Raw genomic sequence first — 19,898 nt, 5'->3', positions numbered from 1 at the left:
GTCGGTGTCAGTAAACCTCAGCAAAAAAGAGTAATTCAATTGTTGCCTGCAGCACAGTTACAGTCATCAACGCTCTGGATAACATGAAAACAGCCTAACCAGCTCAGCTGGGACGAGTAAAATGGCCAGAGCGATGTGTTCTCTCATTTACGTCTGGGAGTAACTAGCAAGTTAACTAACTTTAGCCGGTTAGCTTGGGTGCTTGACTGCTGTTGTGAGGTCGGAACACTCGGATCAACCCTACTCCTCCACCAGAGCGTCCAGTGTGCGCTCTGAATTTACGACTGACAATCTGACAACTCTCCAAATTTACGAACTGACCATCTGACAACTCTCTGAATTTACGGACTGACAATCTGACAACTCTCTGAATTTACGGACTGACAATCTGACAACTCTCTGAATTTACGGACTGACAATCTGACAACTCTCTGAATTTACGGACTGACAATCTGACAACTCTCTGAATTTAGAACTACCAGAGCGCAGTCTGAGCGCTCTCTGGCACTCAAGTGAATTTACATGGTTGACTATGTCCTACATGATAGTCTACTCATATAAATGTATTAGGCTATGTGAATAAATATACATGAATAATTTATGAAAAGCATATTACATACTAATATAAAACTATTTAAATAGATGGCTTTACCTTTTGGTATGTCAACATCTTGAGTGCCCCCTTCATGCTCCACAGAACAGATGTATTTGTTCTTGTACGTTTTCTCTTTATCAATGATGATCATACTGGTCGTCTGTCCTTCCTCCCTCTGCTCCAGCTGTTCCCCCTTTGCTTTGGGCACCTCCAGTGTTCGGCCGTATTCATCCTCCATCTTCCATGAGATCTTGACTAAGTCTGGAAACATGTCCCTAGCCAGACATAGCAGAGTAGTCTTCCCATTCGACTCAGGGTTGGACGCTGGGTACACCGTCACTTTGGGTTTTTGTACACTATTGTTGTCTGATTTTCAAGAAAAACAATAACATTTACAGTCTTCTTTAAAGGGCCATTACACAAGTTGTTCAGCAGTGATTTCCCACATCATTTGCTTTATATCCAGCTTTACTGTCTATATTCAAGTAAACAATTAATTACATAAATAAATAAACCACATGTACAAACTCATTCTTTTTTTTCAAAACAACTGTCCTTTATGGAATATCTTATTTAAATATAATGTCAATATTATTTAAGACATAAGATTCATAGCTCAGTATACAGTTCAACTTTCTTTCCCTATATCAAATGACTTTACATTTATATCACACATTTAACTAATTGTGTATATCTCTAAAAGTTTGGACATGCAAATTGTGCATATGGATTCCTTGAAAATCTGAATGATCTATTGTACAGGCTACAATTGAATAGTGCATATTTGTGGAGCTATACTGCAGGATGTTTTTTCAGTTATTTTGGAAACTGATTAGACATATAGATTAATTATTAATTACTGTTGCTTTCTTTATCTGCTGAAAAATCTGAGGAATGGATCTCTTACCTGTCACATAAAGTCTTGTGCCAGAGCCAAATACTAATCCATACACAGTGAATATTCCCTTGACAAAAAGTACTCTGCATTGTGTCTTGGCAGGGCCCTGTCCGTAAATTGTAGAGTTTTGCATTTGCTTTTTCCTGCAATCTAGAGCAATAATAATTATGCTTAATCCTATGTAAAAAAAAACTGATGTAAAATTAAACGGACTTATCTGAGGGAACACATGCCCCTGTGCCTCCTATGTTCATGTAGCCTCTGCAAATGTTGACCAAATAACATAATTTCATGTTTTTCTCCATAATATATTTTCTACTTGTATAATTTACAAGGTTATCAACTAAACAATCGTCCCTTAATTCCCTTTACAGCAGTAAAAGTACACACACAAACACAGAATGAGTTGGAACATGATGCCTACAGCACTTAGTTAAAAAAAATATTTGGTAAGAGTGGTACTCCCAACTTAAAGTTTGGAGCACATCTTAAAAATTAGGAGCACCAGAAAATACGATAAAATTGGTTGAGATATAGTCTATAATGGGCCTATATGAATTCTAGCTACTTTTGAAGCGCATGTTGTGCCCTAGAAACTAACCCTGTAAAGATATTTGTTTCTTGTGAAAAGTTTGATAGAAATACATGTTATTGAAATTATTTTTTTTTGTTGAAAAATAGGTTTCTACATTGTTTCAAACCAGCTTAGGTCTACAGCTGTGCAATGTCAAATGCTACAGCAAATAAAAAAAATATATACATGTATATTATTTTAAGTTTAGAATTAAAATATAAGAATGAAAATTAATGAAGTAAATTATAATTTTCTCATGATAGGAAATGAGAATCCTGACCTGCATTTCATTCCAATAAGTTGGCCCTCTGTTACTCCTCCTTGCAGATCTGAGACAACTGGATAGATGTAAGAAACAGCTCCCGATTTCTGCCATGTCTCATTCACCTATCTCTTCAGGTAACAGCAGAAGAAGTTAGCCCTACACTGGCTGACAACTCCAAATTAAGGAAACACTCTTTCCCTCCTTGTCTTTCCTGTGTAGGGCTCTGATGAAGGTTGACTGACCGAAAGCTCAGTCGTTTTTAAAATAAATTTACATTTATACAGGGCATATCAGGAAAACGTAGTTTAGACACTATTTGCTCATTGGCAAGACATCTTGCCTATTTATTTAGAATTCCTTTTAGAGTAGCATTTCACCTTGGATTTGAAGAAGACACTCCACTCTAACCTCTGATTATGTCACTTCCTGTGGTGCAGAAACCTTTTCATGAATTCAAAGCTTCGTTAAAACCACAGAGTGTTTGTACAGGCTGTTTGGATTAGTTCTCACTGTGGAGTCCTGTGTCCCAGCAGGCAGAGTAGGTGGCAGAATGGTACACTATAACTGACTGGATCTTCAGCTCACTGGAGTCAGACTCCCTCTCAAAAGAGAAATCTGATCTCTGAGGATGAGAAGTATCTGAAGTGACGGAATTGTAATCAAAATCAAAGTATAGAATCCATGTGAAGGGTTCACCCCCTCTCTTCTGGTACCAATGGACAAGTTTACCCCAACACACACCTTGTCTCTGATATCTGGTCCTGCTGCAGCAACTGTCCTGAAGCAGCCACTGTAAAACATAAATGACCACAAAAAAAATCACAGTAGAGTTACTCCATTCAATTATTTGTATACAGGTTGGATGAACCACTTACCCAGAAAAAATGAGAATATTATTATACCTCAGTCCATGTTCAGTGAATATGTGCTTAACCTCTAACGCCTACCAAACCCGGATCCGGGAGCACCCCCATCACAAAAGCTGACTAGCATAGCCTAGCCTAAAGCCACAGGGATATCATATAATAAAATGTTCATGAAATCACAAGTCCAAGACACCACATGAAAGATACACATCTTGTGAATAAAGCCATCATTTCTGATTTTTAAAATGTTTTACAGGGAAGACACAATATGTAAATCTATTAGCTAACCACGTTAGCAAAAGACACCACTCCCATACTCCACCATTTTTTTTTACTCCATCAGCAGCTATCACAAATTCGACCAAATAAAGATATAAATAGCCACTAACCAAGAAACAACCTCATCAGATGACAGTCTGATAACATATTTATTGTATAGCATAGGTTTTGTTAGAAAAATGTGCATATTTCAGGTATAAATCAGAGTTTACTATTGCAGCCCCCATCACAACTCTCACTAAAACGACTAGAATAACTACAGAGACCATCGTGTATTAGCTAATTACTCATCATAAAACATTTCTTAAAAATACACAGCGTACAGCAGATGAAAAACAAAGATCTTGTGAATCAAGATAATATTTCAGATTTTCTAAGTGTTTTACAGCGAAAACACAATATAGCATTATAGTAGCTTAGCACTATAGCAAACATCACCCCAGCATTTTTTTTTTTTTTTTTTTGGGGGGGGGGGTGGATCAGCTTAATATTGCGGAAAGAATGTTGCTTCCAATGTAATTGTCTGCATCATTTCCAATCCCCCATATTTTTTGGGGTAAATATATATATATCCATTCACGTATGCATACATATACACATATATACATACACATACCTACATAGACATACATACTTTTTTAAAAGAGTATACCTTTATTATTATTCCCCGCAAACCCTACCACCGATCCCCCAATTGGAGTAAACTGATAAACATTTCTGTTTTTACCTTCAATTTATACATCTTATACACATTTTACAGACACAGTCTACTTTATAATAGTTCTCTCTTGTTTGTTCTTAGTCCTTCCTCTATTTCTGTTGTCCATCCAGTTTGATTTCCACTTGTAACTGTGCTATTTCACAATAGCTCCGCAACTATACACATTTCACAGATCCCGTATGCCCTACATTGTTTATCTTTGTCACGTTCCTGACCTGTTTTCTGTTGTTTTGTATGTGTGTGATGGTCAGGGCGTGAGTTTTGGGTGGGCAGTCTATGTTTTCTGTTTCTATGTTGGTTTTGGGTTGCCTGGTATGGCTCTTAATTAGAGGCAGGTGTTTTGCGTTTTCCTCTAATTGAGAGTCATATTAAGGTAGGGTGTTCTCACTGTTTGTTTGTGGGTGATTGTCTCCTGTGTCCTTGTCGGTGTACCACACGGGACTGTAGCGTTTGTTCGGTATTTGTGTAGTCTGTTTTCCCTGTCCATGCGTTCTTCGTGTTTTATGTAAGTACTCTCGTTCAGGTCTGTCTTCTTCGTTTTGTAAAATATTCAAGTGTTCTTCGTGTGTTTAGTTTTTGTCTTGTAATAAAGTTTCATGATGTATTCACAACCCGCTGCACGTTGGTCAAATCCATGCTACTCCTCTTCTGATGAGGAGAAGGAGGAAGCGCGTTACAATCTTGTTATTAGTCCCACCCTTCAGCTCCACTCAACCTTTCCCATCTATCTTCCAACATCATCCATTTCGGATTTTTATTTGCCATATATTTTTCAACTGTGCTGTGATGCTTCACAAAAGATTTGAGTCTTCCTATTCTCATAGCTTCCACGGATTGTAAATTAAAAATAAACATTTTTGCTAAAATAATTATTATATTATTGATTGATTTTGGCTTTTCAAATCCCCCAGTATTGCTATCTGTAGCGTTAGTTCTACGCAAATGTTGCAATTCTTCAACCATTCCTGGACCTGTGACCAAAAACGAGCTACATGCGGACAATACCAAAATAAATGGTCTAATGACTCTGCCTTCTCACAGCAGAATCTACAGAGCTGGGAAGATTGTATCCCCCATATATATAACATTCTATTAGTTGCAAGAATTTTGTACAATAATTTAAATTGAAAAATTCGAAGTTTTGAATCCGGCGTTGTTTTGCGTATCAATTCATAAACCATGTGCCATGGAATGGGTACATCGAAAATCTCTTCCCAACTATTTTGCAATTTATATGGCACAGCTGTAAGTTTTTTGGTCGTTAAATTAAATTGGTATATGTTTTTATTTATCACACTTTTCTTTAACCATTTATGTTCTTTAATATTAGGCCGGCATACAAGTTCCTTACTTTTATCCCCTTCCACCTGCCTCTTCCATTTGTGGTAATGCCGCAATTAATTGGTTGTAATTTTGGGTAGAGCAGACATTTCCATATGTCTGTGTTAGCTGCATGTGTGACATTACTCCACCAGTCCTATTTATGATATCATTCACAAAAATTATACCTTTTTTAAACATTTCTTCGATAAATACAGTTTTTTTTTATCAATTACTATATTTGAATTTAACCACAAGATTTGTTGTACTATTTGTTCCGTCCTTTCAGGTGGATTAAACTGAAATTGCAACCAACTTTCTAAGGCTTGTTTAAAAAATAAAGATATTTTGGAAATTATTTCCTTTTCAAGCAACCGAAAGTGAGCAGGTGTAATCTGAATAAAGGGAAAAAGGCCCTTCTTGAACATAGGATGAGACATTCGTACCAATCTACTAGAGAACCAGTTTGGATTTAAGTATAACTTTTGTATGACTGATGCCTTTAGTGAGAGGTCTAATGCTTTAATATTTAATAATTTCTGCCCTCCGAATTCATATTCGTTATATAAATAGGCCCTTTTAATTTTATCTGGCTTGCCGTTCCAAATAAAATTGAATATTTTTTGTTCATATAATTTAAAAAGCAGGTCACTAGGTGTAGGCAAAACCATAAGCAAATAGGTAAACTGTGATATGATTAAAGAGTTAATCAGGGTGATTTTCCCACAAATAGACAGGTATTTTCCTTTCCATGGTAGCAAGATCTTATCTATTTTTGCTAACTTTCTATAAAAAATTATTGGAGTGAGATCATTTCTTTCTTTTGGGATTTGTATACCGAGTATGTCCACATCACCGTCAGACCATTTAATTGGTAAACTACATGGCAATGTAAAATGTGTATTTTTTTAGTGATCCAATACGTAATATGGTACATTTATCATAATTTGGTTTTAATCCAGAGAGGATAGCAAATGTATCTAGATCCTCTAAGAGGCCGTGGAGAGTTTCTAGTTGTGGTTTTAAAAGAAAACATGAATCATCAGCGTACAATGACACCTTAGTTTTTAGGCCCTGGATTTCTAATCCCTTAATATTAATGTTTGATCTAATTTTAACAGCTAACATTTCGATGGCAATAATAAATAGATATGCCGATAGTGGACAACCTTGTTTTACTCCTCTAGATAGTTTAAAACTTTCTGAGATGTAGCCATTATTTACTATTTTACACCTAGGGTTACTATACATAATTTTTACCCATTTTATAAGCGATTCCCCAAAATTGAAATATTCTAGGCATTTATATATAAACTCCAGTCGTACTTTATCAAAAGCCTTTTCAAAATCAGCTATGAAAACCAGGCCTGGTGTCCCCGATATTTCATAGTGTTCCATTGTTTCCAGTACTTGCCTTATATTATCTCCAATGTATCGTCCATGTAAAAAACCTGTCTGATTAGGATGAATAATATCTGACAAAACTTTTTTTATTCTATGCGCCAAGCATTTTGCTAGGATTTTTGCATCACAACACTGAAGTGTAAGAGGTCTCCAATTTTTTAAATGGACTGGATCTTTATATATACCACTTGGGTCCTGTTTCAGTAATAATGATATCACACCTTCTTGTTGCGTGTCTGATAATCTATCATTTATATAGGAGTGGTTAAAACAAGCTAATAATGGTCCTTTGAGTATATCAAAAAAATGTTTGTATACTTCCACTGGTATGCCATCCAGTCCTGGAGTTTTCCCATCCTTAAAGGCCCCAATTGCATCAAGTAGTTCCTCCTCTGTAATTAAGCCTTCACATGAGTCTTTCTGTACAGATGCTAATTTTACATTATTATTAGGGAAAAAATCCATACAATTAGTTTCAGTTAGTGGAGATGGAGGAGCCTGAAACGAAAATATATTCTTAAAGTACTTTACTTCCTCTTTCAAAATATCATTTGGTAAATCATGCGTGACTCCATCATTTGTAACAAGTTTTAATACGTTTTTTTTGGTAGCATTTCTATATTGACGATTGAAAAAGAATTTGGTGCATTTTTCCCCATATTCCATCCAGTTCGCTTTATTTTTGTAATATATTACACTGGATCTTTCTTGAATAAGTTCCTCCATTTCTTTTTGTTTTTCCTCTAACTTATTCTGTGCCTCTATGGTACCGTTTTTATTGTTATCTAACTGTACTGTTAGTCCTTCAATTTCCTTTGTTAATATGGACTCTTTTGATCGAAATTGCATTTGTTTTATAGATGAGTACTGAATTGCATGGCCTCTAAAGGCACACTTAAAAGTCTCCCATACAATATGGGGATCTGCTGTACCTATGTTATGTCTAAAAAAGTCAGTTATAAATTCTTCTACCCCAGCATTGATTCAAGGCAAAAATAGCTATAACGTAAACTTTTTTTACTAACCTTCTCAGAATTCTTCAGGTGACAGTCCTGTAACATCATATTACACAATTCATATAGAGTTTGTTCGAAAATGTGCATATTTAGCGGCACAAATCGTGCTTATACATTGAGAAAAGTGTCCAAAATCTCAAGCAATCTGTCCGGCGCCATCTTGGAACAGCACCTATTCTTATCGAAAACTATTCATAAACTTGACTAAAAAAATACAGGTTGGACAGCAATTGAAAGACAAATTAGTTCTTAATGCAATCGCTGAATTACATTTTTTAAATTAACGTTACTGCAATACAGGGTGCGATAACGCAAGGCTACACTGCAAGAAATGGCATCTTATGCATTTGACATTTTTCAACAGAACAATGAATTATCAGCATAAATAGTTCTTACATTTCGATGAACTCTCATCAGAATCTTGGGATAGGTGTCCTTTGTCCAAAAGAATCGTTGCTAGGTTGGAGAACGTCGTCTTCTGAGTTGCAATTAGCAGTAAACATTAGCACGAAAGAGAGAGATACCCAAATTCCTACAGCGCCAAGGAAATAAATACCAGAAAATCGCAATATACTGACATAAACTGATATAATTTGGTTCAAAATAACAAGATTATGATGTCTTTAAAGCCTATATCGAATAAAAACACAGCCGGAAATGTCAAAGACCTATAACCGATGTTTCCAAAAGAACGTCCCAAGGTCCTTAGTGCGCCAGAGCGAAGGTGAAAAGAAAGAGCCACCTATTTCCCAAGCAATTTATAAACTTTGGAAACTACGTAGAAACTCCATTTCAAGTCTCCCTATTCGCTAACAACCAGGGGAAGGCGTATGCAGTGCATCTCAACCAATAGAAGACAGTCAGAGTTATCCACAGGTCTGGGAACAGCGAGCAGATTTCAGCATTTTCAAATCCTCATAGGAGAATTGCTCTAAGTCCAGTTCTGTTTCACTTACAGACATAATTCAAATGGTTTTAGAAACTAGAGAGTGTTTTCTATCCAATAGTAATAATAATATGCATATTGTACGAGCAAGAATTGAGTACGAGGCAGTTTAATTTGGAAACAAATTTGTACTATGTCGAAATGGCACCCCCCTAGTGGAAAAGATTAACTTCTTATGGCTGCAGCCCGACGTCGGTAAACTTATGACAACAGCCAGCTCAAGTGGAGGGCGCAAAATTCAAAATATATATTTTTTAAATATTTAACTTTCACACATTAACAAGTCCAATACAGCATATGAAAGGTACACATCTTGTGAATTCAGCCAACATGTCCGATTTTTTAAATGTTTTACAGCGACAACACCACATATATTTATGTTAGCTCACCACCAAATACAAAAGAGGACAGACATTTTTCACAGCACAGGTAGCATGCACAAAGCCAATCTAACTAACCAACAACCAACCAAACTAACCAAGAAACAACTTCATCAGATGACAGTCTTATAACATGTTATTCAATAAATCTATGTTTTGTTCGAAAAATGTGCATATTTCAGGTATAAATCATAGTTTACATTGCAGCTACAATCAGAAGTTGCACCGAAAGCAGACAGAATAATTACAGACACCAACGTCAAATACCTAATTACTCATCATAAAACATTTCTGAAAAATACATAGTCTACAGCAATTGAAAGACAGGCATCTTGTATTTCCAGACAATATTTCCGATTTATCAAGTGTTTTACAGCAAAAACACAATATAGCGTTATATTAGCTTAGCACAATAGCCAGAAAGCCAAGCCATTTCCCAGTAGCAAAAGTAAGCGATCGTAAAAAACAAGCAAAATATGTATAATTTTTGAATAACCTTGATTTTCTTCCTCAGATGACAGTCCTATAACATCAGGTTATACATACACTTATGTTTTGTTCGAAAATGTGCATATTTAGAGCTGAAATCAATGGTTACACCGTGTGCTAACTTAGCTACTTTTCCCCACTACGTCCGGATTTTTCCTGACACTTTTTCTGACACACATATTCTGACCAAATAGCTATTCATAAACATAACTAAAAAATACATGTTGTATAGGAAAAATAGATCCATTAGTTCTTAATGAAATCGCAGTGTTAGAATTCTAAAAAATAACTTCATTATGATATGCAGCTTCGGTATAGCTAGAGTACCCAAACGTTGGCCGCCCACGACTAGTTCACATGCACGACAGATATATGAAATAGCATCATAAAATGTTTCTTACTTTTGCTGATCTTTCATCAGAATGTTGGACAAGGTGTCCTTTGTCCAGAACAGTCGTTGTTTGGAATTAGAACGGACTCTTTCCCTCTTGAATTAGCACGCGCGCTAGCCGGCTGGCACGAATCGCTCCATCGTCAACAAAGTCAGAGAACGGAACACGGCAAAACTCCCGAAAAAATTTCAATAATCTGATTAAACTATATTGAAAAAACATACTTTACGATGATATGGTCACATGTATCAAATAAAATCAAAGCCGGAGATATTGGTCGTCCATAACGGCAGCTAAACAGAAGGCAATCCCACTGTCAAGCGCGCGCTCCTCAGAGTACCGGAAATGAGGGACACGTCATACAAAGAGCCTGTATTCAACGTCAGACCAAGATAAAAATGAAATTTCTTCTCTCACAGCCTCTTGACACTCAGGGGAAGGTCTATGAAGTGCATGAAGACTCTTACGTTTCATGCCCATGTATAGGCAGGAAGAAAAGCAGAGCCTCGATTTCAGACTTTTCACTTCCTGGTCAGGAAGTTTGTGCCAAATGAGTTCTGTTTGACTCACAGATATAATTCAAATGGTTTTAGAAACTAGAGAGTGTTTTCTATCCAATAGTAATAATAATATGCATATTGTACGAGCAAGAATTGAGGCCGTTTGGAATGGGCACATTTTATCTGGCTACTCAATACGCCCCCTGCAGCCCAAACAGGTTAAGAATTGGGACAATCAAAAGCTACATGTTCTATATAACATTGAACAATATGAATATAAATAAGAAATGATCACAAAAAATCTAATTGATTTCACAGACCTTTACTGAAGTATGATTTGTATCATATAGTCAGTTATGAAATCCAGCTGGGGTGTGTCCTCTCAAACATTTCATCTGAATATGTCACTTCCTGTGGTGCCAAAACTTTTTTTTAATTAAATGACAGCTTGATTAATTGACAGCTCAAGAATCAAGGTTAAAGGTTCTCCCTCCTTCGTCCAGTACCCGTAGACATACATAGTACACTGATCATTGTCTTTGCAGCTGAAGGAGATAGCCTCTCCCTCTATCCTAGTCCATAAAATCTCCTGGTCCAATTTCTACCCTGCCACTGAAACTGCCATGAAAACATGACAACAACAACACACTGAGAAGAAATTACATGAGCAAAAATTAAAAGCATTTACATGTGTCCACAATCTTTGCATCAATCAAAGACTTAAATTCAGACAGAGAAACTATTTTCCTCAAGTCATTTCCAGTTGCTCCATGACAAGGGTTCATTGAAGGAAAAAAAGTATTGTAAGTGATGAATGGACACACACATACTTAAAGTGGAACTGACAACATTTTAACAACATTACATTTGATTCAAATCTGTTCATATACACCCCCAGGAAGAATATGACATATATAAAAAGCTGACAAGCGAGCACCAAGATCATTTTCACATTTTCATAAATTCTTAGAATGTTTGGGAATTACGCATACTAAGGCATTTGTAAAAATTATACAGCAATATTGAGTTGGAAAGTGGCTGTGCATTTGGACAATTAATAAACACTGCAGAAAATAAAACCTAATAAAATCATCTGTCTCCTTCAAGACCGGAGTCTACACAGACTGGTGCGCTACAGCCAATCAGAGCTACATTAGGCCTTTATTCAAACAAGCTATTTGCCACACAGGCCTGCCATCATTCACTTTGAACTGGACTGTGTTTACAGGCAGTTACAACAACGCAACAGCGCAAAAGCCACAAAATACACCTGAATGGATTTCTGCAAATATGTAAACACCACATGAGTCCTCTTATATTTGGGATCTCTACTGTCCTATTGATCAAATAACCATGAAATGGTAGGCTGTCTCTCCCTCAGTTATAAACATCAATAACAACAAGATCAACAACTAACGCTAGCCAGAGCCAGATGAGCTAAAATCTAATGAAGGAAAGTGAGATAAACCCTCTCAAACGTTTTCAGCTAGTTGGCTGTCAAAATCGCACTGATAAATTATGGGGAATTGTAGCCTACTCGTCCTTCTGCAGCTTGCCTGCCAATGCATGCTTATCCCAACCAAGCACCCAAGCTAACTGGCTAAAGTTGGATAGCTTGCTAGCTAGCTAACGTTCGCTACTTCCAGCCACAAATGAGAGAAGACTTCACTCGGACAATTTTACTCGCCGTAGCAGAGCTGGCTAGGCCGTTTACATGTTACCTAGAGCGTTCCTGACGAACCAGTACTTTTTTTGCCTACGTTTACTGACAGCAATCATATTCAGTGGGTGTTGAGTGTTCATAAATCCAGTGGCGGATTTAGGTATAGGTGACATGGGCAGCCGCCCAGGGCGGCATGCCGAGGGCGGGACGGGGCGCCCGCACAAAAAAAATTGGAATAGTGACATATGCACGATCGGTTTTCTTTCGCTCATTTGAACGTCACGTCAATGATATCATGTCACCGTGTGGGACTGTGGGTAAATTAACCTTGTCGGAGTGGGCGCCCTGATTCTAGTTTGTGAGCTAGGCAGGCTACTGCCTGTGAAGGTCTCACACTCAGAAGTACGAGATGGGGAGGGGGGCGGGGGTAGGTTGACCTCAGGTTTCCCCACTGGAAGCCCGAGGTAGGGGGGGCGGGGGAATCTATCAAATAGCGCATCTCTATCTTTGTACAGTACTAATGCAATTAGTAAAATCAGTCACACTACGAAATGCTACCAAATAAACCACAATTCATTCATACCTTTGTGAATATATAGTTTCACAGACATATTCTTGCATTTTTTTCTGGTTTGTGTGAAATTGTTAAGAATAATATAAAACCAGTCTGCACACCAACAAGGTGAATTGGTTTAGTCTTGACCTTTGGTTGACAGTGTTGGGGGATGGGTAATGTATTGATGCTCGATGCCAAATCAACACAAATGGATAAGCAAAGGTCTAAGCCATCAGGTGGCCAGTTTAGGAAAAAGAGGAAAGAAGAAGAGGAGAAACGCGCAAAAGATAAAGGTATGCAGCTACACTACCGTTCACATGTTTGGGGTCACTTAGAAATGTCCTTGTTTTTGAAAGAAAATCACATTTATTGTCAATTAAAATAACATAAAATTGATCAGAAATACATTGTAGACATTGTTAATGTTGTAAATGACTATTGTAGCTGGAAACGGCTGATCTTTACATAGGCTTACAGAGGTATTATCAGCAACCATGTGTTCCAATGGCACGTTGTGTTAGCTAATCCAAGTTTATCATTTTAAAAGGCTAATTGATCATTATAAAACCTTTCTGCAACTATGTTAGCACAGCTGAAAACTGCCGTTCTGATTAAAGAAGCAATACAACTGGCCTTCTTTAGACTAGTTGAGTATCTGGAGCGTCAGCATTTGTGGGTTCGATTACAGGCTCAAAACGACCAGAAACAAAGCACTTTCTTCTGAAACTCGTCAGTCTATTCTTGTTCTGAGAAATGAAGGTTATTCCATGTGAGAAATTGCCAAGAAATTGAAGATCTTGTATAGTGCTGTGTACTACTTCACAGAACAGCACAAACTGGTTCTAACCAGAATAGAAATAGGAGTGGGAGGTCCCGGTGCACAACTGAGCAAGAGGACAAGTACATTAGAGTGTCTAATTTGATAAAACAGACACCTCACAGTGGTCAACTGGCAGCTTCATTAAATAGTACCCGCAAAACACCAGTCTCAACGTCAACAGTGAAGAGGCGACTCCGGGATGCTGGCTTTCTAGGCAGAGTTCCTCTATCCAGCGTCTGTGTTCTTTTGCCCATCTTAATCTTTAATTTTTATTGGCCAGTCTGAGATATGGCTTTTACTATTTAATGAAGCTGCCAATTGAGGACTTCGTTAGAAGTTCAGCATGGCTAGCTAGCTAGCAAAATATTTACATTTCATGCTAGCTAACAAAATGACACCTGCATCTCTAGCTGTAGCCACCGAAAAATGATATTAGGGGGAAAGTCAGTCTCTCACCCACTCCTCCAATGACATGAAATCCTCCTAGCAGCTAGCAAGCTAGCTAACTTTAAGCTCCGTGTTTTTAGCTTGTTACATAAATATATACGCTGGCCTATTAGCTACGTTATGACTGGCTTGTGATCATTGCATTTGCTAATTTGATTGTACTGACATTCCCAGCCTTAGTTACATGCGTACTTTTTTGTCCAAAATATTGAGTCATTGAAACTGAAACAGTGCCTCCTGAAAGGCAGCAAATAATGTACCAGGCCAACTGTAATTTACAACCTGATAGCAATATTTTCTGGACTACCAAGAACTGTACTGGTGAATTATATTAATCTTGCATTGAACTGCATCTATCTATTCTGCCAACAACACCTTAGTGTATGTCATGGAATATTGAGTAAAATATAACCTATTTTTAAACCTCTTATAAAATTGGTTTTGTAGCATAAACTGGGAATTTTATAATTGTGACAGATTTTATGATTGTCTGTTTGTTTCAAATCTGTGAAGTAGTTAAAATGATGTCAGTGCCACTTTAAATAAAGTGAGTAAACAATGACAACAGAGCCTAGAGACATTTCTATGAGGATTCTGATGTGTCCTCTATTGAACCTGAAGATAGTTGTGTTCAGTTGTAGCAGAGATGAAGATGTGATGTGAAACATCGTCACTTGGGCCTTGTGATTTCTAACTGCTCCTCCAATCTGACGTCACTTCCTGAGGTCATTGTCAAGGGCTATGTTCCAATTACATTGCTGAGCTGCAACCATCTGTTCTGTCAACAATGCCATATTGTACGTCGTGGAATGTTGATTAAAATGTAACCTATTTTTAAAACCTCTACTTATCTCTTCTTCCTCCCAAAGTGTGCACTTGTTCACTTCCCTTCACTGATTTGAAAGAAATATGGTGGAAATGCCACTAGCCCATGCCTCCACTTATTCAATGCTTTTGGGAAGTAGTGGACACTTCAGGAGAAAGGAGATATTTTTGGGAGGCACCCATTCACTTTCTAAAATCATCCATAATAGTCTTTGTACCAGATGTATCAATACTACTCAGCTAAGTGATACATTCTAGGTGTATCCTTGTTCGAGGTCCTCATTTTTTACTTTTGATGTAGACTTCTGTTTTACGGGAGAGGCGTGCATGAACTGTGTGAGAAGAAGGGAGTCAGTGGCGAGCACAGCGCCAAGCCTGTTCACAGCAGGCAGGCAGGCTCTTGTGCATTCTTGGGGGCACAAACAGCCATCATATAAATCACAGCAACATGTGGAAAAAGTATCAATAGGGAGGGTTGTAAACTCCACATTTCTCTATTTCCCATCGATCTGTAACAGGTTTTATGCTGAGGCAACAGTTCTAGCCCATGTCATTACTATAGTGACCAGATATAATATTTTTTATTTGTTTAATTAAAGTCCTATTCCAAGACTGTGGCACCACTCAAATAATTGACGACTTCCTACTGTATCAAGTTAAGATTTTATGGGGTTGGGAAAGAGTGGGCATGGTTTACAGATTTTACCATACTGCTGCATAGGACAATGCACTAGATCAACCTCACTGTTAGTAAAACTATGAAAATCTATAATTTTTCATCTGGTAAATGACAACAATGGGTTGGATATGAAAAATATGNAAATGACAACAATGGGTTGGATATGAAAAATATGAGTATTGCACACTGCCAGCTGCAGATGCACAACAATGCTATACTTGATCCTACTTTGGTCTGTCACATATCCCATGTCACTGTCACATGAAAAAGAAAATAACCAATGTACACTACACTCTCTCTCTCTCTCTCTCTCTCTCTCTCTCTTCTCTCTCTCTCTCTCTCTCTCTCTCTCTCTCACTCTCTCTCTCTCTCTCTCTCCTCTCTCTCTCTCTCTTCTCTCTCTCTCGTCTCTCTCTCTCCTCTCTCTCTCCTATCTCTCTCTCTCTCCTCTCTCTCTCTCTCTCTCTCTCTCTCTCTCTCTCTCTCTCTCTCTCTCTTCTCTCTCTCTCCTCTCTCTCTCTCTCGCTCCTCTCTCCTCTCTCTCTTCTCCTCTCTCTCTCTCTCTCTCTCCTCTCTCTCTCTCCTTCTCTCTCTCTCAGCTCTCCCTGTCCTCTCTGTCCTCTCTGTCTCTCTGTCTCTCTGTCTCTCTGTCTCTCTGTCTCTCTGTCTCTCTGTCTCTCTGTCTGTCTGTCTGTCTGTCTGCAAATCGTCCCATAAATTAAGACCTCTATATATGCTCTTTCCTGCCACTTCCACGCTGCCAGATCGTAATCTCTGCTCAGTCAGTATCAGTCTAGCCTTTTGTCTATTCTCAAGATCCTGTTGCTCCGCTCGTTTCCTGCCTTACACCATTTTTGTCCTCTCCTTGCAGTTACCGCTCTGTCTCTGGCTCCTGTCTCCTGTTCCACATCTCACCACCAACCACCTTGCTCTGGATATCACTCACCACCTTTACCTTGGATTCCCCTCAGGACCTGTTCCCCAGTTCTACTCAACCAACTCCAACCTCACTCTACACTCCTGGTTTTTGCATCTCATCTGAGCTACCCCGGTTCTGCACTACCCATTTCTCTGTGATCAATAAACCTTTTTGTGCATTCCTCCCGGCTTCCTCTTCTGAGTCCGCTCTTGGTTCCCCCCCTTCGCTATTCGTAATAGTACGATCTGGCCAAAAAGATGAACCCAGCAGACTCTCCAACTCTTCACCAAATTCTTGTTGGTCAAGGCACCCTTCTTGTTATCTATCACAAACATAACTATAGAACCAATTATATGTATATTCATGAAAACCACAATAATGCAATTTAGAAAGTAATATTTCATGATCAATCGTGTCAAACGCTTTGGAGAAGCCTAAAAAGATACCAAGGGCGTATTCATTGTTGTTAAGGGCTGTAAAGATTTTATCCACAGGTTGCAAAAGAGCCATATCTTTGGAGTAGTTTTTACAAGAATCACATTGGTGCTCATGTAGAAGGCAGTGTTGATTTAAATGTTTTAACATTCTCTTTCTTAAACACCAATTTTTCCAGGATTTTTGAAAAACATGGCAGTACAGATATTGGATGATAATTTGTAAAATAACTTGGATCCCCAGGTTTATAGAGGGGGATAACTTTTCACATCTTTAGGAACATTACAGGTTTACATAGATTTGGTGAAGATATACAGTACAAGTCAAAGGTTTGGACACATCTACTCAGTTTTTATTTTTTACTATTTTCTACATTGTAGAATAATAGTGAAAACATCAACACTATAAAATAACACACATGGAATCATGTAGTAACCAAAAAAGTATTAAACAATTAAAATAGATTTTAGATTCTTCAAGGTAGCCACCCTTTACCTTGATGACAGCTTTGCACAGTACTGGCATTCTCTCAACCATCTTCACGTGGAATGCTTTTCCAACAGTCTTGAAGATATTCCCACATATGCTGAGCACTTTTTGTCTGCTTTTCCTTCACTCTGCGGTCCAACTCATCCCAAATTTGGTTGAGGTTCGGCGATTGTGGAGGCCAGTTCATCTGATGCAGCACTCCATCACTCTCCTTCTTGGTCAAATAGCCCTTACACAGCCTGGAGGTGTTTTGGGTCTTTGTTCTATAGAAAAACAAATGATAGTCCCACTGGCATTTCACTGCAGAATGCTGTGGTAGCCATGCTAGTTAAGTGCTCCTTGAATTATTAATAAATCACTGACAGTGTCACCAGCAAAGCACCTCCACACCATCGCACCTCCTCCTCCATGCTTCACGGTGGGAACCACAGATGCAGATATCATCCATTCACCTACTCTGCGTATCACAAAGACATGGCAGTTGGAACCCAAAATATCATTTGGACTCATCAGACCAAAGGACAGATTTCCACCGGTCTAATGTCCATTGCTTGTGGTTCTTGGCCCAAGCAAGTCTCTTCTTCTTATAGGTGTCCTTTAGTAGTGGTTTCTTTGCAGCAATTGACCATGAAGGCCTGATTCACGCAGTCTCCTCTGAACAGTTGATGTTGAGATGTGTCTATTTGTCTCGCCCTGTGAAATCCTGTGGGTTTACTATCTACAGAAAGTCACATGTATGGAAGCTTGCAGAAAGGAGTACAATATGGTGTTTGTTGTTGTGATTGCAGTTAGACGGTTGAGCTATCAACCTTGTGCTATCTTGAGTTTACACAGACAACAAATGACCTTTTACACACTATCTGCTGACTGTCACGTATACAGAAAGGGGTTGTATGTATTTTCTCTATAAAAGCATTGAACCGGCATTGTTCATTGAGCTTTTCAACTATTGACTGTTGAGTGGACAGTTGATTCTCCATTTTTGCAAATCTTATAATAAAGTGTTGTTTGAAAGAATCTGCAGTCTCTCTTCCCTTTGATTAGATATTCCACGAGTGTCACGCTCCTGACCTGTTTTCTGTTGTTTTGTATGTGTTTGATGGTCAGGGCGTGAGTTTTGAGTGGGCAGTCTATGTTTTCTGTTTCTATGTTGGTTTTGGGTTGCCTGGTATGGCTCTCAATTAGAGGCAGGTGTTTGACGTTTCCTCTGATTGAGAGTCATATTAAGGTAGGTTGTTCTTACTGTTTGTTTGTGGGTGATTGTCGTCCGTGTCTGTGTCTGCGCACCACACGGGACTGTGGCGTTTGTTCGTTCGTTTGTTATAGTCTGTACCTGTTCCTACGTGCTTCGTGTTTTATGTAAGTACTCTCGTTCAGGTCTGTCTACTTCGTTTTGTTGTTTTGTAAATTTATCAAGTGTTCTTTGTGTGTTTAGTTTCGTCTGGTTAATAAAGTATCATTATGTATTCACAACCCGCTGCATGTTGGTTGAATCACTACTCCTCCTCTTCGTATGAAGAGGAGGAGGAACACCGTTACAGAATCACCCACCAAACCCAGATCAAGCAGCGGGTTAACGGACAGCAACGACAGCAGCAGTGGGTCAAGGAGGATTGGACATGGGAAGAGATCCTAGACGGAGAAGGACCCTGGGCAGAACCAGAGGAGTGTCGCCGCCCCAAGGCGGAGCTGGAGGCAGCGAAAGCGGAGAGGCGGCGATATGAGGATGCAGCACGGAAACAAGGCTGGAAGCCCGTGAGTCAAACCCAAACATTTCTTGGGGGGAGGATTCTCGGGAAATATAGTTGGGTCAGTCAGGGGACTTGAGCCAACTCCTCCTGCTTTACATAAGGAGCCGGTGAGGGCGGAGTTAGAGGTGAGTGACGCAGAGACTGTAAAGGAGCTAATGGAGAAATTGAAGGAGAAAGATATGAGGGATGTACTGGTTTGGTGCATGAGGCACGGCATCCGTCCGAATGAACGTATTGGTGAGTTGACCAAGCCTCCTGTGCGTCTCCAGAGTCCTGTGCGTCCTGTTACTGCTCCCTGCTCTAGCCCTGAGATACGTGTTCCCAGCCTAATACCACCAGTGCTGGCACCACGCACCAAGCCTCCTGTGCGTCTTCAGAGCCCGGGTTCTCCTCCATGCACTCTCCCTGGGGTGCGTGTCTCCAGCCTAGTACCACCAGTGCTGGCACCACGCACCAAGCCTTATGTGCGTCTCCAGAGCCCTGTACGCACTGTTCCTTGTCCCCACACTCGCCCTGAGGTGCGTGCCCTCAGCCCGGTACCTCCAGTTCCGGTACCACGCACCAGGCCTATAGCGCGCTTCGATAGGTCAGTGTGTCCTGTCCCTGCTCCCCGCACTAGCCTTGAAGTGCATGCCGTCATCCCGGTACCTCCAGTTCCGGCACCACGCA

The 19,898-nt window shown here is 39.1% G+C and overlaps 1 protein-coding gene across 1 annotated transcript in view; it reads right to left on the bottom strand.

The window, feature by feature from the left end:
• The window catches only part of LOC129825866 (uncharacterized), a 40,489-nt gene that overhangs the window by 8,265 nt on the left and 12,326 nt on the right, over window positions 1-19,898 (bottom strand). Inside the window, exons 6-8 of the mRNA XM_055885994.1 lie at window positions 3,062-3,122; window positions 2,843-2,954; window positions 653-961 (exon numbers count right to left, since the gene is read on the bottom strand). Of these exons, the coding sequence (XP_055741969.1) occupies window positions 653-961; window positions 2,843-2,954; window positions 3,062-3,122 (482 nt within the window). The remainder of the gene's footprint in view (window positions 1-652; window positions 962-2,842; window positions 2,955-3,061; window positions 3,123-19,898) is intronic.

Source organism: Salvelinus fontinalis, chromosome 28 (genome assembly GCF_029448725.1).
Source record: "Salvelinus fontinalis isolate EN_2023a chromosome 28, ASM2944872v1, whole genome shotgun sequence".
Lineage (NCBI taxonomy): Eukaryota > Metazoa > Chordata > Actinopteri > Salmoniformes > Salmonidae > Salvelinus > Salvelinus fontinalis.
The sequence above is the reverse complement of the archived record's forward strand: the minus strand, read 5'-3'. Positions and strand labels throughout refer to the sequence as shown.